The following is a 27,630-nucleotide window of genomic DNA, read 5'->3' as shown; positions in this document are numbered from 1 at the left end:
TTGTGTCAAAGTTCTCTTTTAATTCAACTCTTAACTATTGCATAGACATGTTTCATACTACTAAAGCAGCCGGTAAAACTACATACACATGGCTTCCCATTTAAACAGAACATTTTATAGAAGTAGACAAAGCCCTTCACTTTACACAATTTTTTTTATCCCAATCACAATTATCCCAACATTATGAGAGCCTGTTTCTGCCGCAGAATACAAAAAAAAGAAAAGGTAATTCTGACTATTTTTCTCACAATTCACCATTTCTCACAATCATGAGACATAAACTGCATTTGTGAGAAGGGAAAAAAAAAAAATCAGCTCACAATTCTGACATAACTCACAATTCTGACACACCCGCAATTCAGAATTTATACGTCAATTCTGAGAGGGAAACGCTCACAATTGTGAGATATAAAAGTTGCAATCTTTTTTATTTTCCATTTGTGGCAGAAAAAAGCTTCTATACAACGTTGGTATGCTTTCAGATATATATAAAAAAGCTTTTAAATAACTAAACAACTAAACTAGAGTTCTAGAGGAGATGCATTTTGACAAGATACAAAAAAAATACTTTTGACAAAAAGTATTAACAGATCTTTAAATGCTGAAAATCATAAAGATAAATGACTAACTTCTCTCTCTTCTAGGTCCATCACGTTACAATACAACCGGCAGTTTATTGTAAAGGATTGATCAAAGAAACAAGAAGATTTCTTTGTCAAAAAAGCAACAAAGTGTTTAGAAATGGCCTCACAGCGGCCGGGTCATGCCTCTCTTCTCTTCTCTGAGGAAGCTTCGGTTGTTTCTGTTCTGGACTAACACTGACAGCACTAAAACGGCCCAAACTATTCCTCAGAAACGCCTTTGAATTAAACAAGCCGGGTTTAGATGGAAACAAAATCAAGCTTACTTATTTCAAAAAGCTGAACAGTTTACATTTGAATCACGCAAATATACCATAGACACAAAAATATTTAAAAAGAAGAAACGTAAAGATAATAAAAAGCCTCACACTTTTGGATGAGCTGAAATGGGTCAGTAATGTCACATCTGTGGATTTCGCGCCGGTGCTGCAGGCTGTATCTAACGCCTGTCATTGACATACTTGCACAGCTGTTTTACTCACACCAGCACAGCGTGAGGAACTGTGGGATACGTGCACAACCTAAATCCACATACACACCCTGATCCACAGAGCGATGTAGGGCGACTCGCATGTAAACCACAAGAAACGCTAAACTACGCCGTTCCAGCCTTCAGGCCTGTCATCTGCCCTAACCGCAGCCATCTTTACCCTCACCGCTCCTGCCTCCGCCCTGAGTGACCCAACCCGGCTAATAACACGCACAGACAACCATCATTAAGTGCTGCGACATCTAGGACATAGTTATTCACTCCGAAACAAACCTCACTGAAGCATGTCATTCATATTGATATGTACATAACTGAATGTACACAATTATCATACAAATAAAAATTACAAAAGGTAAAAAAAATTATAATAATTCAGGTGTAGATTTCCAATGTTTTATACACTTTTAAAAAGTAGCTAATAATCCCATATCAAACTCTATATTCACTAAAGTGCTCTCAGATTCAACTAACGATGAAAACCATAAACGCCACAGTATAGCTAAGAGAGAGAGATGGCAAATATAAAGCTGTTTAGAACCTAACAAGAAAAAAGAAAAAGATACAATAATACAATGATCCTCATCAAATCAAATAAAAAAGTTGATCCTAAACAGGGTGATAATAAAGTGTATGTGTGTGTGAGCAGGTGACGTCTGGCCTGCTTTGTTCCAGTTGCTCTGCTGGTGTGTGGAGGCTGTAACAGTAGTCACAGGAGGGGGGTTTGCTCTCAGTATTTAGGTACTTTGGTGTAATCCTCCTGTTGGACAGTCTTGCACAGGCACATGGACAGGATCATCCCTAAAAGCTGGAGTAAGCAGAATAGACAGAGATCACAATCTGGTCCCCCACCTCAAAGCACACACACGTTTACAAGCTACCAAGCTAAATGAGGACTTGAGCTACGTTCACACTTCGAGGCTTCGTGCTCAATCCCGATTTATTGGTCAGATCAGATTTTTTTGTATAGCTGTTCATATTATTGTTTTAAATGTGGCCAATATTAGATTCCAGTGTGAAAAGATCAACTGACCTGCATGCGGAAAAGAACGATTAAAAGATGTCACGCGGAGAGACATTAAAGAAAGTGATTACGTGTTTATTAATAGTGTGATCTGCCGAGGAAGCCAGTGAATTTATGCACAGGCAAAGGCGAGGATTCAAAAAAAAAAAAAAAAGGGCAGAGGGCAGATTTAAACATTAATGATACGAGCCCTGATGTTTTGCTTGTATATAGCTGTTACTGTAATATGAGCTCTGACACGTCACTGTCCTTTACGGACTACCTTTCGCAACTTTCTTGATAACTCTGGGTGTGTAAAATCTTTGAAGTGACTCCCATGAGCGCATGTGCCATCACACGGTCTTGAGAAAAGCAGATCTGAGTCACATGCAAGCAAAAAAATTGGATTTGGGCCACATTTGCCTGCAGTACGAGCCTAAGCTTTGTGTAAATGACCTTTTGTACATGCAAATGTAGTACAGACTTGTATTATTTTCATGTAAAGGTCATGAAAATTACTACAAACAAACCAGTAGTTTTTTAAATCAGATGTTGGTTTGTAGTTATTGATAAACCAATAAATTAAATGAAAATATTTTTGATAATTTTTGTTCATTAAATTAGTTAAATAATTTAACAAATAATTAAATATTTAATACGAATGAAATAACCATTTTCCTTTAATTCATTGAATATAAATGAAACGGATTATGCTTAAACAGAAAAGAAGGTTAACAAAAGCGCCACATACTGTAAAGTTTGGAGTCAGTAAGATTAAAGTTTTAAAATAAGTCATTAATACTCTTAACTGATTAAATTGATAAAAAGTGACAGTAAAGTCATTTATAAATGTTACTAAAGATTCATACTTTAAATAAATGACTTAAGAATAATAAAATAAAATAAATCATATTTTCCACAAAACTTAAGCATAAAAAATGATAATAAGGAATATTTCTTTGAGCACCAATCAGCATAATCTTACCAACTCAAAACTGAACAATACATTTAATGAAAATATTTGTTTGACCATTTCAAAATGAGCTCTAATTTAATAATACAAATATTTGATTCAAATTTCGAATTATTTTATTTGTATTCATTTAAACGAATTGAATATAAATACAAACAAAAAATTTTTGGGGGGGAAGGAATGAGTTGAACAGTATTTGTGGGAAAATAACAGAAATGAAGGTTAGTGAAAGCCATACCGTACCGGACACGCGCGCACACACGCACACACATGCACAGCTAGAAAGGAATAATCATGTATTGGGAATGCATTTCACAAGATACGCTTTCCACATTTACCTCAATCACTGCTATTCCAACACAGACTCCCAGAACAACGCCATAGTTCCTCAGGAGCCAGTCCTCCACACTAGATATACAGCCCTGCAAACAGGGAATACAGAGGAATGAAACGAGCAGAAGAGAGTGAAACAAGATATATGCATGGTTTGGAAATGATCCTTAACAGACAGAGTTCTGCAAAGATAACTTCAGAAGAGGCAAACTGAACATGCCAAACTCAAACTAGGCCAAACTCTAGAACAGTCAGTGGCCTAGTTCACAGGAAACTACATTTTAAATTACAGCAAACGCTTTGTTCGCTTATTTGTTTGAGCAACTGGACTGTGTATACGCTCCTAATATGATACGGTTTCCAAATGATTTGATGTAATAGCATAATGGAAAAACATTCAGAATTGCTCTTTAAATGCAAGTAGCCTGTTCTATGTAAATATGCAGGAGGTGTGAAAACTGGCCCGGCCTTTGAGACCTAAAGAGCAGAAGCGCAACCTGTATCAGAATCATAAATCAATCCATTATTAATAAAAGTGCCCAATGCTTGAAAGGGGACTCCGAAATATTGGCATGGACCAAATGGTTAGCAGGCTGAGAAAAGCTGATATCCAGTCTACAAAAGAAAATCCATATGTTGCACTAGAAGCCAAAGGAACAAGGGAGAGAATGCGGCACAGATGGAGAGGGATTTCTCACTAGCCGTACCAAACACAAGCGCCAGGTTTGAGAGAGAATTACCGTGGGTGTGTGGGTTAAAGCATTAGCTATTGGGTCCAAGAATAAGGAACGTTTCTGCAGGAATTTGCCTTTGGATGTGTCAATGTGTGCATTAAAGCTGTATGTCTGTACCATAGTGAAGACAGGCCAGTCAGGGGACAAAGTCTCACAAAGGCCTGACTCTTTCGAATCCGTGCCACCGATGGACTCATTTCTGCAGGAACATGGATACAGAATCTGAGAAGTGTTCTTTTGACTCTTTATCAACACGTTCTCCGTCCAGTTGGATGGTCCAGTCCAACCACAGCACTTCATCTGTGAGAGAAAGGAAAAAAGCAGCAAAGAAATGTTACGCTACAGTAAAAACAACAAAACAGTATTATTAAACTCAATAAAAATAACTTTAAACAGCTGCTTGTTAAACAAGAAATAAAAGGCCAGGATAAAGTCACAATCTTTTTTCATCTGAAAAATATTGTTCTTTCACTGCAAGGGAATGATGGAAAATAGCAGTGGAGGAGGAAATGGCAGACAATGGCTGAAGGAAAACCTCACGCTCACCGTTCTCTGGAGGTAATCCCAGGCGAGCTCAGATGTCTTGTTATGGCCGGTGTAGTTCACCATAATTTTGTTCACAATAGTGGACATCTCGTATCTCAGCTGAAAATAAGCACATGGAGAAATGTTAGGATTGATCTGTCTTGTGAACTGAACGAGGCACTGTAAAAAAACTGATATTTTAACAATCAACATTATTCTTAAAGTGCAACAGCCCAGTTCTGGAAATAAAAACTATTCAATTGTGAACAAAAACTTCCCAAAAAAAAAAAACACCTGTTGTGAGCTCCGAGGTTGTTAATCAATGGTGAAGCCGTCAGACCGCATTATTTCAGCTTATTTTTAACACAGTGGAATTCATGGGGAAAACTACATTACCCATGATGCTATACAGAAAATTACACCAATCAGAAGGTCCGACCCCTCATGAAGCACTTTGAATGATGCTCTCAAAATACTTAAATGTTTATATATAATAAATAATATTAACATTTGTAAAGGTTTTATATTTCTCCATTTTTTATTTGATTATACGGTGTGCAATGCCTCATGGGATTGTAGTTCTTTCCCTTACTAATGCTGTTAAGTACACTTTGCCATTTTGTCCAATATTTTAACCTTTTTTGATTCAAACCAAAGTTTGTAATGTGATTCACCTTGTAGCTGGCTTAGTTTATGGCTTCATAAGACGTTGAAAAAGGACTATTGCTGGAAACAAGCATATTCACAATCTAAAATTTAGATGTTTAAATATTTTTGTATATTTTTTGCATGTATGTTAAATTAATTGAAGTAAAAATTATTTTATAGCTATGATTTTTTATTTTATTTAACTTTTCTAATTTTAAGTCTCTTATGCTCACCAAGGCTGCATTTACTTGGTGAAAAGTAGCAATTTAAAATAACTTAATATATTAATACATAAACTATTATGATATATTTTACCATTTTAATTTATTCCTGTAATGTAAGGCTGAATTTTTAGCTCCAGTTTTCAGTGTAACATGATTCAGTCATTCAGATATCATACTAATATGCAGATTTACTCAAGAAACATTATTATCATCATTGAAAACAGTTGTGCTGCTTAATAGTTTTGAGGAAACCAGAATTGTAAGACATTAGAAATGTTTTTGGGACAGTTTTTGAACATCATGCAAGTAATAAAATTGGCATAAACTATTTTAAAAACTCTTTACAATTTTAACATATACATTCACGTTGAAAAGCTTTCAGTGGAAAATCATGTCATTATCTTGAGAAAGAGCTTGTTTGAAGTTGGTGTGTGTGTGTGTGTGTGTGGGGGGGGGGGGGGGGGTGCAACTATGACAGCTATGAGGGGGCTACAACAATGAAAACTGCAGCTAGGGTGTAAGAGATGGCTGTGAACCTCGCCCTGTTCTGGGAAAGCAGTCGCCATGCCCTGTGGTGAAGTATAAAGAGCAAACAGAGCATGCCCAAGCTCAGACTCCTATTACTTGATAAACACGTAATGACTAAACACGCTATAACTAAAAGTCAAATATCTACGCACATGTCTGATAATATGGACATAAAGAAATAAATTCAGCATAAAGCATGAGCTTATGGCTGTGGTTAGGCCTGGTGCTACTTAAGCAAACCTGATTTAAGAATGGCTGACTAAACAAGTTGCATTAGAGGATGTATATATCCTTACTAATACTATAGAACACTGTTAAGACCTTGATGCCTTTTTTAATCACCTCAAAGCCGTTTGGTGTGAAATGTGTGTTTTCTGCTCCTGAAGAGGGCGCTGTTGTTGAAAAGTTTCGACAGAGAGAGAGAGAGAGAGAGAGAGACAGAGAGAGAGAGAGAGAGAGAAAGAGAGAGAGAGAGAGAGAGAGAGAGAGAGAGAGAGAGAGAGAGAGAGAGAGAGAGAGAGAGAGAGAGAGAGAGAGAGAGAGAGAGAGAGAGAGAGAGAGAGAGAGAGAGAGAGAGAGAGAGAGAGAAAAATCAACCACATCAGACACGCCTCACGGAAACATCTTGTCAAGCCACACACGCACACACACTATCTTGTCTGAAAGGTGAATGTTGTGCAGTGGAAAGTGAATTAGTTCCATTTTCTCCGTTCAAATTAATTAGGAAGTAGAAGTGAACACTGATTCCTTTAATACCAGCTCCTTCATTTAAAATCATTGTTTCTACACCACCTGCTAACTTGCGCTGCCATTTCCTGTTACCAACTGGCACAACTAAAATCAAAGGGTTAAGAAATTACAGAAGTCAGTTCTCTAGAAAATGTGATAAGCAGTGATATGCTAACATCCGAAACTCCACCAAAACACACACTGCTAGGCCAAGAGAAATACACTGTTCCAGGAGATCTAAATCAGAAGAGTTCAGACCAGTGTTGGAGAAGCTACTTTTAAAAAACAATCAATTTAAACTACAGTCAAAAAGTTGGTTACACCACAAGCTATTAAAAGTGTAGCTATCTATACTAAAGGTATTTAATATGGTAAAAATTATCTTTTTAAGTATGTCACACAATTAATGAAACTAACTCTAACTGAAAAATCTACATATTAATAAAAACTCTTTATAACTATTAATACTATAATTATATACTATATTTTTTAACTATACTATATAGAAATAATCCTAAATTATGCAGTTTTGAAAAAGTTACTTTTAAAAGTAATGCGTTACAATATTACAGCAGTCCCTAAAAAGTAACTAATTGGGTTACTTTTTATGGAAAGTAATTTGTTACTTTTGCGTTATGTGCTGGGGTTACTTGTTTGTTTCTTAACAAAGAAAATTGTAAAAATAAAACAGTGCTGCCGTTCTGGATTGCAGAAGAATTAGATGCAGGGGAAGAAAGGTCAACACGTTTACTCTACTTTTTTCCCCCTTTTTTTTCTTTTACTGCTGATGCATACAAGTAATTTTTTGGTTATGGTTGAATTGGATCAAATACATTGGTTAATAAAGTGAGATTAAATACACAAAGTATATTTGTGTTATTTAACATTTAATTATTGCAGGTTTGAGTAATATTCTGAGTTTGCATTTTGCCGTTTTTATTCATTTTGAGGAGTAATGTTTTTGAGTCAAGTGAGTTAATGCATGTTTTAAATGCACATTTATTCTAGAACTACAATAACCATCATGTTCACACACAACACCTCTGCCATTACTCACAATTTCTCTCAACATGAGGAGAGGAGAGGTGTCAGGCAATAAATGGAAATATAAAGTAACTTGCTTTACTTGTTTGAAAAAGTAACTTTACTAAAAGTGATGTGTTACTTTACTCGAAAAAGTAATCTGATTACATAACTTGTGTTACCCCAACACTGAAAATCTTGTACACTTTCACAGATATGGTAACCTACCAGGTCTCGCTGGAAGTAGATGAGGACAGCGGCTGTCACCTGGGCAATGAGGATGAGGAGGAGACAGGTGAAGTACTGCAAACAAAAAAAGTCAATTTACAATTACTGGACACTCATACAAAAGCAAGAACTTTTTAAAGCTACTTTGCAAGGACCCATTTTATATTAGGTGGCCTTAACTATAATGTACTAACATTTTAATTAATAATTTGATACAACGCACTTATTGTGTACATACATGTTTTTACATTGTACTAACATTTTTAAAATGACTGCATGTAATTACATCTGTAATTTATTTCTGTAGTTACATTTGCAATTACACAGTTGGCACTTGCCTTACACCTAACCCTACCCTTAAACTGACCCATATCACCACACCTGTCCCTAACTTTACCCGTATCCCACCTCAATATCAGCTTTGCAATACAATTTTAACACAGTAAGTACATTGTACTTATTTTTTTATGTAAGTACATAGTAGTTAAGGCCACCAAATATAAAGTGGGGCCCTTTGCACTTTCTGGCTAGTTTTTTGCAAGTTAAAAAGTTCAATCCTTTTATTCTAGCTGATATCTTAGTCATTAGAGTTCAAAAACACAAACATTTGTTTATTGGACAAATTAACAAAACTTACAACAATGCATGATTACATAAAACACATGACAGCTACCTACCGTTATTTTCTAAATGGGTCAAACTGTTTAACAAAGACCTTTCCTGACCGCTAAGCTTATCCACTATCCAGTGATCTTGTGGGTACTAATATGGCCCCCAGTTCTTCCACGGACATCCCCTAAATCTGACTGGCTTATCCCTGTCACTCCAGCTCAGTAAATCCAGCAGCATTAACCTCGCAGAGCCATTTCAAACTAACTCTTTATCATGCTAATGGGGAAGAGCTTTATGAACCTCCCTCAGCAGCCGGTCTGGGCACACTGATTAGGACGGCGTAGCAGCAACTCTACGCTTGGCAGCTTCTGTGAATGGTCCAGTGCTCAATGAAGCTGTGCCGCAAAGCTTTCTAACAAACACTTACAATTTTATTTTATAACTAACGTATATAATAATCCAATAATTCTCACGTAATGCTTTTTTCTGCAACTGAATATGGTTAGAAGCGAAATATAATTTATATGAATATCACCAAGAATAGAATGAGCTGGCTGTATTAGTTTTAATGAATTAAATAAAAAATAAATTGAAATTAAATTGAAATCTAGTCATAAAAATTAAAATCTTTTTCATAAAATAATGCAAAAATAAATTAAATTAAAATTACAGAGACCAGTTACCAAAACTGGCTGGCTTTGATGTATTCAGCAGGTCAGCAGCGATTTATGTAGTCAGCAGTTATTTATATATAAATTAATATGCAAAATAAAATTTACGTAAAAATAATAAAATAAATAATAATAAAAAAGATGAATAAAATAAAACCAAAACTGGCTGACTTTGATGTAGTCAGCAGCTATGCCTATATAAATAAATATGCAAAATAAAATGATATAAAATAATTAAAATAGTCTTCAATACTCACCAGTCCAAGAAGGCAGCGGACCTCATAAATGGCACCGATGCAGCCCAGGAAACCCATGAGCATGGACAGAGATCCAATCCCAATCAAGATGTAGGCGGCAACTTTGAGCGTTGTGGAGGACTCGTCTGATGGGCGACAAACACAGAAAAGAAAACTTTTAAAGGGGTGGTAAAACACGATTTCACTTTTCTACCTTTAGCTAGTGCGTAATGTTGCTGTTTGAGCATAAACAACATCTGCAAAGTTACAACGTTCAAAGTTTAAAGCAAAGGGAGATATTTGATCTTAAAGATAGGTAGGGAACTACAGCCTTTTCCTCCAGACTCGCTGACATCAGCGGGTTCAACATTAACATAAACCCCTCTTCTGAGAATATTAAACAAGGGGGGCGAGGCCATTTTTTATTGCTGTGGAGAAGAGTAGGCTGGATTACACTAGGCAGTTAGCGAATCACAACACAGCTAGGCCAGCGAACCAATCAGAGCTCATTGCGTATTTTTGAGGGACCGGCTTCTTAGAACCAGGAAACCATTCAGAACGTTTTTACAAGGAGGGACAGAGCAGTGTAGAATACATTTCAAATGTATGAAAAATAATGGTTTTTTTTTGTTTTTTTAAATGAAGCATGAACACACGTTACAGTGCACCCCACAAACACAATCAAGCCTTTGAAAGAATGCGTTTTACCACCCCTTTAAAAACTTTTTCCAAGATGTACGGGTACAAAAAATTACTTAATTAATTTCATTACTTAATAATTCATTAAGATCACTTCTCTTATTATTATTATTATTTTATATTACACTATAAACGTAACAATCTGTCATGCAGCAGATGCCAGTTTAGCTACTCAGACCAACAGGAGCAGAGAGACTGAAAATGAAACGGTCGGTGGTGAAGAAACACCAGATTGTAGACAGTAGCAGTGACGGTTTCTACACATCAGTCTTGCTTTAGGCTCTGCAACTCAAGTTCAAACGTATGCAGAGGAAGAAGTCCCTTTGACGCAATAATACTGTCTGAAACAAAGCTGTTGGGTGCAGTAAGCAAAATGTCATTGCACTTCACCATATCTACTTTTTGAAACAATGGATGCAGGTCTTATTGTGACCTAGAAGTATGCAAACAGAATTTTGTTTGTCTAACAACATTGTTCAGAACCTGATCTAACTGAATTTAATGAGCAACAGAAAATAAATGGCCGAACCAACTTACAATCATCATGGCTAACACCCACATAACACAGCAAAACTTGCTATGCTTCATATGCAGATTGTATGTATGTATGTATGTATGTATATATATGTATATATGTATATATGTATATATATATATATATATATATATATATATATATATATATATATATATATATATATATATATATATATATATATATATATATATATATATATATATATATATATATATATATATATATATATAGAAAGTGGTTTAAAAGTATTGCCTGGACATTTGCCATCATGTATTTTCTCTCAATATCTTATTAAAGTTGGCACTGAGCTGTGGTGCTCATGCTCATGGCAGGATTTTCTTACTCCACTTAGCATACAAATCAGTAGCTTTAGAGTAATTAAAAGACATGAAATTAGAAGTCAAGAAAGTGGAAAGCAATGTCTCAACGCAAAAAGGGAGTACACGTCCATCCTGCAATTCAAAGCAGAAACGAGTTGAGCTGATTGTTGTTCGGGAGAATTCTTTAAAAGATAAACAAGCTTGGCTTGTGGCTCTGAGTAACCGTCAAAACTTCTAACCACATGAACCTGCTAGGATTTCTCCACAAAAACATTTGTTTCTCTAGCATGCGAGTAGAAAGTAAAGCTGTCAATTCCACGTGTTAATTGAGTGCAAAAATCGCACTGTTGATTTAGTAAAAACTATTTTAGGAACATTTAGGAAACATGCTATGTTCACATACTTGCGACTCTAAAAAGCAATGTGACAGCCAGTTGTTCTACTCTTAAATGTGTGTTTTTTTTTTGGTCTGTGTGATTCTGCCCACTGCCAGTTTACCTAATAGTATTTTAACACCTTGAGTTGCCAGTTGGTGGAAAGCACAGCGTACTGCAGCTATGGAATACAGCAAACAAAGTGGGTTTGCGGATTCTACCTGACCTAAAAGCCTCGGCAAAAACTGTTGCGCGCCATCAGTCTGGCAACACCCGCAACTATGAGGTTACATTGAACTTGTATGACCTTAAAAGCAAAACTGTGACATCACATTTGTGACCGATAACCATTTTGTTTCATAAACTGAGAATAATAAATGCTCCGTAGATTACCTCTCATCGAGCAAGAATTCTGCGTCACATTTCTAAACACACATTTCCTGTCTAGAACATAACATCTGTGTGAGGGCAAATTGGAAGTTTCCACAACCTCAGTGTGTGCTTGCTCATAGTTTCTGTGATATTCTCAAGATACTATGGCAAAAACCCCTGTACACTGGCAGAAATTGAGTCCCAGCAGAGTTTTCCACTGGACAAAATTATTTTAAATGCAAATTTACATGCTATGAAAGAAATATAACAAAAAAAAGATAAAAATTGTCATTAAATTGTCATAAGGGTAATAAATCAATAAATACTTTTTTTCTTTAAGGGTGTGTTCAGTTGTGGCAGGTTTGCTTTAATTAAAACAAAATCTGAAGCGATTGCTCTGTGCGGTTCATTTGAAAAAGTGTGAATGCTGCCGTCCGAACCCTGGTGCGCACCAAACACGCATAAAAGGTGGATCTCAGTCTGCTTCCAAACAAACTCTGGTATAGTTCAAATTAAATATGTACACAACATGGACCAAAGACATCTAAAACAACCCAAAACAGGATGTGATGCCACAAGATAAAACAGAACACAGACCATCTCAATGAAAACATTGTCTTGACAGACACTTCTCGCCATACACACCATGTTGCACATTATAGTTCGATACAGGCAGGGGGCGAACTACGGGGGAGCTTGGCTCCCCTTAATAAGACATGGGCTCCCCTGAAAACGTGATTTGTGAAATTTTGGGAGGTCACAAAAAATATTGACACTGTGTTATTTAAATCTAATTCACTTCAATAAAGATAACTATGCTATTCTAATCATGACCATAGAGGTGTGGTGGCGCTTCGGTGCCAATTCGTTTAGTGCATGTCAATGTTTTACAGTCTATGGTCAATGCAAAGATTCATAGAAAAAACATAAATGAATATCAACTTCTTGATGTTGGATTTCTGGACGAACAGCAAAGGTAGCTGACCCCAGGCCTTTGTGGTCGATTGGTGTTAAAGGGGTGGTTCCGTGTTTTTTTTCTAGGCTTGGTTGTGTTTATGGGGCACAGTATAACATGTCTTAATACTTCTTTTTTTTAAACGCCGTATTTCTCTTATATTTTACATTTATTCCACACCGCTGTCTCCACTGTCCTTTAAACGGCTCGTTTGCTTCCTGCTTCTATGAAGCCCATCCTTCCGAAAAACGCAATGGTCTTATATTGGTTAGATGGCCAAAGTAGTTTGCTGTATTTTTATTGGCTGAAGTGCCAAGCACAGGCGGTCCGGAAACGCCACGCCACGCCACGCCCTTTACCATTACCGTACCATTATCTGAGGCAGTGTTTATGTTAATAGCAAGGGCTTATGATGTCACCAACCCAGGAAGAAGCTTGTTGTAGTCCAAACCTGCCGCTTTTGTAGGCAAAAAACTGCCATAACTTTAAAAGACAATATCTCCATTTGCACTGTGCTTTCAGCGCTGTAACTTTGCAGATACTGTTTATGCTCAAGCAGCAACATTACACACTAACTAAAGTTAAAAAAGTGAAATCGCATGCAACTACCCCTTTAAGTTAAGGCATGTTATTCCCAATTATGTATTCTGGCTGTGTTAATATAGGTCTGCGTGACTATCAATGTCCTAAGCCTAGTTGAATGGAGGAATTATGGTATTCTTCTGTAGCCTGATGAGTAACTTTAACAGTTGTTTATGTGAACTCAAAGACAACCGGATGCTTTTTTTATAGACTTTATTGTGGGTGGCTTTTTGACCTATCAATTTGTGGGGGGGTTTTCTTCTTCATTTAAATCAAAGATGTTCATCAATGATTGTATATTAAGAGCATGGACACATTTGTGTGCATTTTGTTTTGTGATTTCACCGGACTGAATAGAGTCTCTCTCCGCAACATTAAGCAATAGATTGACGTGCTCGTCTGTGTGTGATGACTGTGTGCACGAGCCAAAAGAGAACGCACGCAAACCCTGCCTACTTTGATTTTATTGGCCATCTCAATCATTTTGACATTAACGAGCGTGGTTACACCTGAGGCAAACCAGACTAAAAACTTTTAAACCTTTTGGGCATCCTAACATGCAGAGCGTGTTTGTTTTTTTTTCAGACTAAAAGAACCAAGAGAAAAAAATTACAAATGTAAAAAAAAAAAAACATGGACAACTTTAGGACCCTGCACACAGTTGAAAATGTACGTACAAGCCTCCGAGGCTTCAAACAACCAAACATTGACTCATGCTGTAACATGCTCTATTGAGTTATACTATTGCTGTTTAACTTCACAGCACAAACTAATGGGCTATTTGAAAAGGAAGTAAAACCAAGGGATGAGATCACAACAATATAATGATAAAGATAAAACTCCCAAGACTCCCTTTTATAGCAATGCAGTTGTGTGGAAGTCTATAAAAATAAAAACAACCTGAGAGGAAGGGAAGAAAATACCAGAGATCAGAGAACACACCTTCCCGTTATTCTCGTGCTCAATAGGGCCCTAAACCACAGACTAACAAAGTCAACAAACAATCTCCTTACCAGCACAGTGTGGGAGTGACCACCAATGTACAGTAAAACAGAGGACTAAGGGACCATGTGTTAGCAAAGAGGCAAAATTAGAGTTGAGGGACCAGAAGTATGAGGATATCCTAATATTCTCTGCTATCTCCAGAGGAACAGCTGAATCAGAAAAAACAATGTTTTCAAAAAGGGTGATGATAACAGAGACTCCAGCGCTGCAATATCTGGAGACTGGAATAGACAAAGTGAGTGGAAAGAATGGCGGCGTGACCAGCTTGGCAAACAATTTTGGAGCTTGTCAGCTTCACTTCACATAAATATTCCCCTACAGTAATTTGTTTAACCGAGCATGTGCTATATATAGACTTCTCTAAACCTCTCTAATCTTGACTGAGGGCATTTGGCTTGGTCTTATGAAAATATGTAAAAACTTTTAGCTTAAAAGGGAAGGTTCACCCAAAAATGTACGCTTTTGAATGCTCAAAATAATTAAATGATTTAAATAATTAAAAACAGCCAAAACAAATTAAACAAATTAGTTCAATCAGTTCAAACTTTTATAAGTATTTATAAGTTCACAAAATTATCATTTTAAGTAATCAGAATGGTTTCATTGTTTTGGGTTTTATGAATGTTTTGGGTTTCTTTCAATATAGAAAAACTTAGTTTAACTGAAACTAGGCTGGGATTTCTATTTCCCAGCATATTTTGCTGACTTAAATGCTATTGACACTTAAAAAGGGAGAGTAAATTAAAGTGTTATATGATATTTTTGTTCAAGATTAATGTTAAGTGGGAGATTCAAGGGTTAGTTCACCCAAAAATGAAATTGATGTCATTAATGACTCACCCTAATGTCGTTCCACACCTGTAAGACCTCCGTTCATCTTCAGAACACAGTTTAAGATATTTTATATTTAGTCAGAGAGCATAATGCAGTCAATGCCCACTTTACTGTCAATGTCCAGAAGGGAATAAAAACATCATCAAGTAGTCCATATGTGACATCAGTTAGTTCATTAGAATCTCTTGAAGCATCCAAAATACATTTTGGTCAAAAAATAACGAAAACTACGACTTTATTCAGCATTGTCTTCTCTTCCGTGTTCCTCCAAAAAGATTAAAACAGTTCATGAATCAGTGAAACGATCAATGCTTCAGGTTGCCAATGTCACGTGATTTCAGCAGTTTGGTGATTCACTGATTCATTAACCATTTGAATCTTTTTGGAGAAACACGGAAGAGAAGACAATGCGGAATAGTCATACTTTTTGATGTTTTTGGACCAAAATGTATTTTGGATGCTTCAAGAGATTCTAATGAACTAACTGATGTCACATATGGACTACTTGATGATGTTTTTATTCCCTTCTGGACATGGACAGTAAAGTGGGCATTGACTGCATTATGCTCTCTGACTAAATATAAAATATCTTAAACTGTGTTCTGAAGATGAACGGAGGTCTTACAGGTGTGGAACGACATTAGGGTGAGTCATTAATGTCATCACTTTCATTTTTGGGTGAACTAACCGTTTAAAGGGTAACTAAACCCTAAACCAACTTTTTTTTAGTTAATGATCTGCAAGACTGGGACTTTAATAATGCTGTTTATTGATTAGAGTAAATATTTTGACATTTGGGTATAAAGTGTTTTAATTCTATAATATATGGTGTAAAAACGTCTTAGTGCTGCCCTCTTAAGGTTGAACGGGGGCTACTGCAGTTGAATTTTCCTATTGGACGTTGTGGTACTTCGTGACGTAGGATGGTACTTCCAACGGCTCACTATCCACGCCCCTGGCACGAGCTCACCACGCCCTAAGAAATGTTTTCCCGTGATCACATGATGAGAACAGCTTCAGTCCAGTATGAGCGCTCATGTTAAATAAAGTAGAAACATTATGAATGAAACTTTCTCTTCACTTGCTTTCAACATCCTAATGAAGAAAATACAGATAAAGATAATGCAGTTGTAAGTACATGTTAAGCTTTTCTTCTGATAGTTTTGCCACCCGTCATGTCAACAGATCATTTTCATACTTCAGACGCTTTCAGACAAACCCTGACACGCAAATGGTTGCCGTGGTAACGAACAACAAATCCGTAATGTGCTAGACTGCTGGCGTATGTAGTCTAACTTTTATTTAATGCATGAGGAATATTTAATATGAGGAAATCTGTTGTAATAGGCTATTAGGTTTGAAATTATTGGTCCTGCGCTTTTTTAGTGGCATTCAGTATAAGGATATGGCTTTTCAGTGTTCATAGATTAGTTAGTGATCTCATTCTCTCTTGCGCTGCTGCTTCGCTAGAATGAATGAATGAATGCATCGTCGGCATCGGGAGTTAACGTAGTTTGTGCCAGCGGCTCGATTGATAAGGCTCTGTGTCTACAGACATTTCACCCTCCTCCACTTCAGGTGAAGGTGGTGGAGAAAAGTCCTCTACTTTAGATGACCGCTCTGTTGCAAAGCTGCTGTCCTCACTCCAGTCACTATCCACTGACAATTGTCAAACAAGTTGTCACTAACGGGTCTCAGGTGCACCCCCACTCCCGCTCAGCCCCGCCCTCGTCTCGTCCCCTCTGTCTCCGCTGGGCTCTGCCCACTTTTGCAGCATTTTTCAAATATTGCCAGAGGGCGGAGTTAGGCTGTGAACAGGGGTTTAGTTACCCTTTAAGTAGTGTTTTAGTATGCTAGTTTTTGTTGGGGTTTTTGGGTCTATGATGAAGCATGAGCTTAGCTTGAGAACAGATGTACAATATGTAAAATGTTCTGTATTGCTGTACTCATTCAGCAAATGCTATTCTATGTTAAAGCCATTAAAGCATTGTGTTACCAATTAGCAAGGTAGGCTTTATTTAATTAGCTAGTTAAAGCTAGCCAAGTTTCCACTACTAAACATATTTTAGTTGATCATTTTAAGTTAAATGTATGAATTAGCGAACTCAAATATTTTAAGTTAAAAGCAATTACAATGTATGAGTTCAAAGTAATAATTTGCAAGTTCTGCTTACTTAAATTTGATAACTGATTGCCTACATTTTTTAAAGAAATTAAGTTTAAAGATTTTTGCTCACTTCAGGTTTACAGCATGTTATTTTCCCACCATCACATCATTCTTTCTTTCTAATGTGGAACACAAAAGATAATATTTTGAAGAATCTTGGTAACCAAACAGGGGCCTATTGCACAAAACTAGGATAAGGGATTAAGCCGGGATATCTTGGCGATCCTGGTTCAATTTATCCGCTAATATACAGTTATCTTTCATTATCGTTATCATTCTTGTTGTAAGTGTGCCTTCAGGGTATGTTTACACGACAGCAGTGTACTAAATTTTACATACTGATGACAAGATCACCAAGATATCCCGGCTTAATCCCTTATCCTAGTTTTGTGCAACAGGCCCCAGGTGTGCATTGACTTTTATTGTTTTGACACAAGAAAGCAAGTGGTGCTCACGGACATCCAGCTCCCCTAATCTGGACATAATGGGTGGAGCATGGCTAAGTTCAGCTCTACCTCTGTGGGCATAATAGGTAGAGCTTAACCTAATTAGGTTCAGGGATAGTGTAAGATTAGGGTGTGGTTTAGCTTGGATGTCAAGCTCCACCCATTACACCCAGAGAGGAGGGGCTGTATATTAATCTCCACCCATAAAACCTATGAAAGGAGGAGCTATATATCAAGCTCCACCCATTACCCAGAGAGGAGGGGCTGTATATTAATCTCTACCCATAAAACCTATGAAAGGAGGAGCTATATGTCAAGCTCCACCCATTACCCAGAGAGGAGGGGCTGTATATTAATCTCTACCCATAAAACCTATGAAAGGAGGAGCTATATATCAAGCTCCACCCATTACACCCAGAGAGGAGGGGCTGTATATTAATCTCCACCCATAAAACCTATGAAAGGAGGAGCTATATGTCAAGCTCCACCCATTACCCAGAGAGGAGGGGCTGTATATTGATCTCCACCCATTACACCTATGAAAGGAGCTATATGTCAAGCTCCACCCATTACCCAGAGAGGAGGGGCTGTATATTAATCTCCACCAATTACACCTATGAAAGGAGGAGCTATATGTCAAGCTCCACCCATTACCCAGAGAGGAGGGGCTGTATATTAATCTCCACCCATTACACCTATGAAAGGAGGAGCTATATGTCAAGCTCCACCCATTACCCAGAGAGGAGGGGCTGTATATTAATCTCCACCCATAACACCTATGAAAGGAGGAGCTATATGTCAAGCTCCACCCATTTGGCTTTGCAGCGAGTAGCCTTTCCAAAAAAACAAAAAGAAATGGACAACTCTGATCCACAGAGGAAAGACAGACATGCAGGTTTGGAATGGCATGTGGGAGTAAATGACGGCAATTTTCAGAATGTTCCCTTTAAAAGTATTGTTCAATGCTAAATCAGTGCTGAAGAGTTTGGAAGCATTAATAACAAATCAAGAAGATAAATGCTAGATTTCCACTCTCTTTCAGCATGGAGTCTTCAAGGCTTTGGCTGTCCAAACAAAGGCAGTATGGATAGGAGTATGATTTACTACAAATCATGTGCGTTTAATCTCCGTTCGGCTATTGTATCTTGTATATTTAATACTATCTCTCTTCCCTTATTTCGCAAACTTTCGCTCTCTGTTTAAGTGAGCATCAGATGGTTTACTTAACATCTGTGTGGCTGCATGTGTGTGTGTATAAACAACGAGAGTACAGTGTGGGAGGGGGGTTTATGGAAAAACTTGGTTAATGGCAAAAAAAAAAAAAAAAAACTCCCCATGCCAAGTGCACTTATAACAGCTGCTTGTACTGTGAATTCCCATGTATATCAAATAAACACCAGCTTGATCTGAGAGTGAAGACAGAAAACTGTATAACCAGCCACATTAATGCTCTGACTCAATGTATATTAATACATTTGTGTATATTAATACATTTGTGTATATACATTACATTAATGCTCTGACTCAATGTATATTAATACATTTGTGTATATTAATACATTTGTGTCAACATTAATGCTCTGACTCAATGAATACGATTCATTCAGACAACTTGACATAAAAAGAGAAGAGAAACATAGCCAAATATACACCAATTCAAAAGTTTAGGGTCAATAATAATAAGAAAGAAGCATCATATGCTGCATTTATTGGATCAAAAATACAGTAAAAACAGAAATATTATGAAATATTACTACTATTAAAAATAACAGTTTTCTATTTAAATATATTTTAATATGAAATTTTTTCCAGCATCATTATTTCAATCTTCAGTGTCACATGATCCTTCAGAAATCATTCTATAAAATATGGTTTTGCTACTCAACATTATCGTTTTCTCAAGAGCGACTGTACAGATAAATCAAATTTAGTTTCAGTATTTCCCTGTTTAACACTGTAACAGCTGCTTTAAAACAATCGTCATTGTAAAATAAAGTTGACTTGACTCAAGAAACATTTCTTATTATCAATTTTGGGATAGATTTTTAGGAAATAAAAACATTAGAAACGCCTTTATTGTCACTTTTGATTAAATGAATGCATCCTTGCTGACACCATTTTTTTTTTGGGGGGGGGGGGGGGTTGGTAACTATAAAAACGCCTTACTGATCTCAAAAATATTTACACCCACATTTTGAGTTTTCCCAAAGGTTTTCTCAGTTTTTGAGAAAGCGTTTGTGCTACCGTCACAAATTCTGAACTTGTAATGTCTGACTAATATCAACCTTGAGTTGTAACCGGTTTTAATAAGATATATTAACAGGGACACGATTACATACACCAGAACAGTAAATGTTACTTTTTTTGTACTTACGCAAAACCATGATGAAACTCTGATTATCCAGCATGACCCATAATCCAAAGCCCATGATTACAGCTCCAAAAATCTAAAGGGCAGAAGAAACAGGCATGAACAAACACAACGAACATGCTGCATGAGTGTTTGTCTCATTCTGGACCCGTGTGGTTCCTGTGACTGCATTGTGGAGGAGAACACTGTGCTGCCATTAAGATCTGCTAAAGAGAGACAGCAACTCTCCACGGAACTGAGCTCTCATGCATTCTGGCCACAAAGTTCAAAACGAATGGATCCAAGCCGTCCTCTAAACGAACTGGATCAGAGAAGTTTAATTTCCTTGTCAGGGGGCAATTCCCCAGTATCAGTCTGGCGCCTGTGGCTTCTAACACTGAGGGTTGTCCTCTAAGCAACTGTGGAGAGGGAAGCAGTAAAACACCAGGCTACTGTACAATTAAAGGGCCTTCAGGGGGGAGAATCAGAGAGACACACACTTTTCATTAGCCTTTGACCCTTTATAACATGTCTAGATGAAGGTTGTAGAAATGCAACAAAAAGCAGTACACTGCTTCCTTACTGAGCTTATTTCCTAACAGGGATTTCCAAAATATCACACTGCAGGGGATTTTGGTTTGTTGTGTCATGTGAAAGAAAAATTAGTAAAAGCAAAATGTATAAAAATTTACTTTTTTGCATTACGCATATGGCAAAAAAATGTCAAATAAATATATATATTTTAAATTCTCCTCCAATTAAATAATAAAAAACAAGTTCAAATTCAGTGAATACTTATTGTTCAGTTCCTGAAAGCTCAGCTCATACTCACTGTTGAGCCACTTGCTACTTATGCATACTAGCGATGCCCTGAGACTTCATTTCTCCGCTGATATGAAAGCTGATTATTCCTAATGATATCTGCCGATACCAATACAGAGTTTGATTTTCTTAAAGAAAACAAAAATCTCTCCCAACTAAAATGCTGTAAACTATACAGGGAACCCTCTCATTTGGTACATTACTCTAATATTAGATGTTAAAATGAACAAAACAGTATAAACTCTTATATTCAACTGCTATTTATTTCTGATTTGATATTGCACTCAATTAAAAACTGTAGGTAATTTTTATAAACACTTGTCCTCATGAAAAATATATTCAAACTTGGACATATTAACAATAAATAAGCTCTCAATAAACTGAACACTGGACAACTTTCCTGATGTCTGTTTTATTAACATCTATAAACGCTGATTAAGGTGAGACATGATACATTTTGTTAAGTTGTACTATATCTTTCAGCATACCTTTTGATGTTCATGCATGTTTTTTATGGTATAACTTGTAATAAAGAGGAAGGACATGTCACATTAAAGAGCGTCAAAACCTCCTTTAATGATTTAATTTCATGATAAAATGGACAGAATTTGAAAGAGGAGACATCAGAAGCAACAAAGCTCTTTGCGATAATTTGATGGGAGGCGTGCTACAAATAATGTTTGGTATAGTGAAAAAACGCAGACCTGGCTACCCTGGCTTGATCTACGCATGGGGTCAAATAGAGTCTGCTTTAACATTACTCTTTTGTTTGATTGACAAGATATAATCAGCCCTGTTTAGTCAATTATCATATGAGATCTGAATTAAAACATCATATTCTTTGTTTCTTCAAAGGTTGACTTTTAGTTCTAACTGTGTTTGTTATTAATGACAACTGCCATAGAATGATTTTACATTTATTCATTTAGCAGACACTTTTATCCAAAGCGATCCGTCACGAAGAGGCGGCAAATCACAAAAAGTGCCTGAAATACTACGTTTTGGACATTGCTTAGAGTAGCATAACATACAATAAGGAGGGAATAGAGAAAAAATTAGTTGATGATGAGGTTAAGTAATGAGTTTTCATCTGTCTTTTAATGTTGTCATTGATTCTGCATTCCGGATGATAACTTGAGCAGTCTATTTTTCCTCTTCTTTTACATAATTTGTTACATTAATGAGGTGTATGCAAAAAAAAATGTTTTTACATGAATCAGAGACTTCACTAAATATTTAGATTTTCTTCTAGATTTCCCAAAAGGCTCCATTTTCAATATTCCGATCTCAATAGTAACCTCCATTAAAACCTCATGGAAGAGACCAGAGCTAATGACAGAGAGCCACATGGCTAATGAGCTGAGCTCAAGGGCAGAGATCCTGCTGAGGTTCGGAAGAAAGGTGTAGGAGTGTGTACACTTACAAAGAAGAGGAGGTTGAACAAGAACAGGAAGTACTTGGTGGCGGCAATGCATCCTTTCCCCATGATTGCTGCTCTGTAAAAAAAGAGAGGAAACGTCATCAGAAATCTGAGAGAAATTAGACTGAGACCAGTTTTGGACATGACAAAGATCATTTGAGAGTTTCTCTCTTGTTCATCGTTAAAAATTGTCAGCATGTGTAATCTCTCGCTGATGTAAAGAAACAACAGCTCCATAAATACCAGCCGCAATGTAGTTTTTAGTATTCTGGGGAGTTTCAGTTCAATTTGTGAATGATATTAATATAACAGACAAATATAGAAATTAGCCTTCCATTTCTTTGTATGGTTTCTGATCAAGTTCAATAAATAAAAGTGCAATAAATAACACATCACAATCATAATAACCCACATTGGTGAGGAAAATATTTCAGCGTTTTCGTGTTTGTGTGTGTCAAAAAACTTTGGGAATAAAGTGTGAGATTTCTGTAAGGGGATTCAAAATGCAACCATGAGTGCATGACATTTTCATTTTTCACATGGTTTCTCTCACTCACACCATCCAGTAATAAGCAATATATCCGGATATGAAGACAGAGAGTCAAAGAGTCAAGCTTACTTGGCTTCATCTCTTTCAAGTACTCCAGGGAGCTATAAACCAGAGTCTGGACTTTTCTGCGCTGAATGCAGTCTTTTTCTCATTTTATTAATTTACAAAGAGGAGATCAAATAATAACACAACCAATGTATTTCCCCCTCTTTCCAAAATTTCAGTCATGACAAAAATACTGTACGACAAGATTTGACTTTCTCTTCTTCAACCTTCAGCAGTTTAGCCTGAGAAAACAATCCTGAATTTGGATGGGGAAGTACAAGTGGCAACAAATTCAAGTTTCATCAGGTTTCAGATGATTTGGCTTTCGATCCAGCATTTTACAGTGTTAAAAGCACAAACGATTCATATTCACAAATCATACTGCAGCAGCCATCAAAACCCTCAGCCACAAGAACGATCCCATTTAAAACACCAACGTACATTACAATCTCTCTCAGGATTACAGTGACCTCAGTTGCTGGAAGGTTTTGCGATCTGTAAGCTGAGGTTACCTGTCATCTATGTTCGTTACTAATCTCTACAGTCACTATCAGCCTTACTGCAAGTCAACCGTGTAGATGTCTCCCTTTCTCTGGTCAATCACAACATCCCCTCCATAATACAATGATGGCATGCTGCCCCATTATATACAATAGACAAAAGCTGTCTTATCCTAGGATTTTTAGCACAACACAAAAGGGACATCTGAACACGCCCGACCAAGCTTTACACTGCTGATGTTAGACACTAACTATTGATCAAATGACCAGAAATGTAATCCAGGATATTTGTTATGGATAAAGAATTTGACAGACCTTTAGTTCAGACAAGCTTTCTAAAGGTATAGTTCATCCAAAAAATTTAATTCTGTCATTAATCACTCCCCCTCCTGTCGTTCCAAACCAATAAGACTTTTGTTCATCTTCAGAACACAAATGAAGATCTTTCTGATTAAATCTGAGAGCTTCCTGTCCCTCCATTGACAGCTACACAACTTATCACTTTATATGATGAACAGATTTTACTTGCTTATAAACATTTATCATCTCACATCAGTTGTGGTCAACGTAAGCTCAAGCATGTTTGATTTTTGTGTCACGCAGCATGTTTGAGCCTCCTCAAGAACCAATGAGGTTTGTTCTTGTATTCAGGTTCCAATGAGCTTATGTTTATGATTGTTGATCAATGTTTATATGTGAATAAATGCCTAAATTAATTACAATGTGTTCATCATATAAAGCGATCGAGTCTCTTCACAAAGTGATACCTAAACCGCTCGACTCATATGAACATTTTGAAGTGTCAAGGTCAAAGTGGTAGTTGCGTAGCTGTCAATCGAAAAGATTGCACAAAGATTTCATCAAAAAGATCTTTATTTGTGTTCTGAAGATGAACGAAAGCCTTACAGGTCAGGAACGACATAAGGTGAGGAGTTAATGACATTATTTTTTGGATTAAATATTCCTTAAACATGTATAGGGTGTCACTTGCATATTAAAGAGAAAATAACTGTATAATTACATCAGTATTTGATATCTGTCAGCAATCAAACACTATTCTAAGAGCATGCATAACAGAACTATACAATTTCCATTTCTCTGTGTTTATTTGTACTCTTAAGTTCAAATGTCAACCATAAAACAGTTCAAACTGTTAGTAATTTAGGCAGATCCCAAAGACCCAAATTACTAGCCAAGTACTAATTCGCCCCTTCTGGGTCAAACAAGACACTATTTTTGCATAACCCTATGTTTTTGCCCCAGCCAACATCTTTTATACTCTAAGCGCATTCCTATAGCAACCATAATTGAGTCAGCGTGAATGCTCCACTTAAAATGGGAAACAGTCCCACGCCCCAGTTACCCATGAGTGCCCCCCTCTCATCCCTCCATCAAGAAGAATGACGAGCCATAGCCAAATGAGAGCCGGGTCTTCAAAAGCCACATCACAAGCATTGCAATCATAGAAGGGGAAACAATTATGTACTAGCTACACCAACTCATTTTCTTGTGCTATATTTGTCAACACATGTTAGTAATCCTACATTATTCTCTACAAATATTCACAAAGCCACCTCCCACAGTTTCAGGGGGTTGGGCAGTCTGTTGAACATTTCTGATCCATTATGGTACTTCGCATTGATGCACTTTTAGGGTGTGCTCTCACTTGGAATGTTTGGTTTCATTAAAAAACAAACTCTGGATCGATCGCTCTGTTAAGGCCAATTCACATCACACTGACAAATGGCACCAGGGTTGGGAATCGGATGGCAACATTCACACTTATTCAAATTAAACACACTAAGAGCAATCGCACAGTGGTTCGTTGTCACTTACAAGAGAACACAGCAATTGCAAACCATAATCCAATCAATTAGAGATGAACAAAATCAAGTCCTGCTCTACAGTGTTTCTTGTTCAAGAAGCTGTTTCACTAAGATGTGTCACAATAGGGAAGAAAAGACTATATTAACTTCCCATTGATGCTGACTTTAAAAACCTTATAACTACACCTAAAAGAAATCAGAATTGGAAAAATAAATTTTATTGAATGCTACATGTTCAAATGCAGTGTGCACTAACGTGCAAGCAAAGCTACAACTGGTTTGCAAAAAGAAATGTTGTTCCACATTAAATCTTTTTTTAGAAAGCCCCCAAACCTTAATTCGCCTTATGAAAAAGAGCTGCCTATTAAGTTTCTGCTGTGGGCCTGTCTTGGCAAAGGCCACTCAAACACACAGTGGCATCCCATTTTTAGCTGGCTCCAAGAGCATGAGTTTTCCAGCAAGGAAAATTTGAAGTAAAAGAAGAGGAACATCTGTATCCTGGCTCTCTCTCTCTCTCAGAGGGCTCATTCCAGTCAAAGACACATCCTGGGAGGCCTGCCAGCTCTTAACCTCTTATGGACCTGAAGAAGCATCCAGTACTTAGCCCAAACTCAATTCTGACCCATTTTCACTTCTGTGTTTTCATTTTTCATTGTTTTTAGGCAAATGTCACCGGTTCGGTGCCCATAAAAAAACACCAGATCATGTTTAATAAATGTTAATGTTTTTCTGTCAGTTTTATCATTCAGGAAATGTACTGCCATGTCAGAGCAACAGTTTCAAGAGAATCTTGTTAAACAGGTTTCCTAATGCCAATATGTTATATAAAAATAACCATGGGTAACCATCTCACATTGATATGTAAGATCTGAAGGCTTGGCACATGTTGTGTATTTTTGATTTGCATTTTGCGTAGCCCTAGCAGAAATAAATCTCAGTACTCAATGAAGATAATATTTAGTTACCTACAAATATTTGTGCCATTAAACCACATGTTATTAGAGGGGGGGGGGGGAATATAGGCCTATTGATTTTAACAAGTTTGCGTAGCAAGATTCTCTTCAACATTGTGCTTGCAAACTGTCCAAAACAGCTAGTAATTTGCTTTGAAAGAGAAAACTCATGACTTGTGGTCTGATATGTTTCAACTCAATAACCACTGGTAGCTAACGAATAAATATTAGTAGCATGGAAACAGATACCAGTACGTATTAAGGAATAAATGTTAAAACGGCTTGCCATACGGAACCGACTACAAGAACACTGCTTCTTTAAAACCAAACCAACGAGGCTGTCTCGCTGCTCAGTGTTTCAGATTAGACAACGTGTTGGTTATCATCAGGTTCCTAATTTCAAAACAAGCCTATCGTCATTAAAAACTAGTGAACCAACAGCTGCAATGCATTGGCTAACCTCTCGTATTCGAAGTAAATTTGCGTGCGAGTTGCGTTGAATTCAGCTGTTTGCGATTGTTCACAGTAACGCAATAAAAATGATGAAAGCTGCCAGTGCCACATCAGCGAGGTTTAAAGCAAAACACAAAGAAAAAAAAGAACCCCAAAATAGTTACACAGAACTAGTTTACTAAGAAAGAAAGCGCACATAAAGGTACAAAGTTACAAGTAACGTATTAACTAATATGGTTCACTTTTTGGCACGCCATTAGTAAATTAAATAACTTTTTTAACGATTTATAGCCTACTGCCATTTTAGATGGAAAGGAAATTAAGTTACCTATTTTGTGTCAAGTCTCAGGGAAGATCCGTTGAGCAGATGTCAGTGAGTTCGCTGTCGTGCCACTGGAGTCTGAACAAAAAGACGAGAGCACCAGCATGTAGAAAGCACTTTTAACCCTTTACTGCCCTGCCCCTTGACTGACTGACTTAACAACAAGTTATCACGGAGACCAATAGTTTTCGCCAGTCAGATATTTGCCACAATCACTAGTTGTGATATAAAAAAACCTAACAACTAAAAGGACTAAAACAAATAATAAATACAATAAAAAAACACTGTCAGGACCGGTTTGTTTATTTATATGCATTTTTATGAGAAAGTTGGCAAATATGTTTCCTCCTTTTTTATAGTTTTTGTATTACCACAGAAACAGGATGGTAATAAAAATCACAGTTGTTATCACCTTTTGTTTAGCTAATTTTATAGCTAGCATTTTATGTATCCTAAAGGGATAGTTCAACCAAAATTTACATTTTGTAATTTAGCTACTCAT

The 27,630-nt window shown here is 36.9% G+C and overlaps 1 protein-coding gene across 1 annotated transcript; it reads right to left on the bottom strand.

Annotated features, from left to right (window-relative positions):
* Window positions 1-27,269, bottom strand: cd82b (CD82 molecule b). The gene is made up of 9 exons (XM_067419001.1): window positions 27,135-27,269; window positions 22,483-22,555; window positions 20,262-20,334; window positions 9,617-9,741; window positions 8,077-8,151; window positions 4,718-4,816; window positions 4,289-4,471; window positions 3,443-3,526; window positions 1-1,936 (listed from the first exon to the last, which is right to left on the bottom strand). The coding sequence occupies exons 2-9, from the start codon at window positions 22,543-22,545 to the stop codon at window positions 1,859-1,861; spliced, it is 780 nt and encodes a 259-aa protein (XP_067275102.1). The 5' UTR covers window positions 22,546-22,555; window positions 27,135-27,269; the 3' UTR covers window positions 1-1,858.
* Window positions 27,270-27,630: the final 361 nt, after the last annotated feature.

Source organism: Pseudorasbora parva, chromosome 16 (assembly GCF_024679245.1).
Source record: "Pseudorasbora parva isolate DD20220531a chromosome 16, ASM2467924v1, whole genome shotgun sequence".
Lineage (NCBI taxonomy): Eukaryota > Metazoa > Chordata > Actinopteri > Cypriniformes > Gobionidae > Pseudorasbora > Pseudorasbora parva.
The sequence above is the reverse complement of the archived record's forward strand: the minus strand, read 5'-3'. Positions and strand labels throughout refer to the sequence as shown.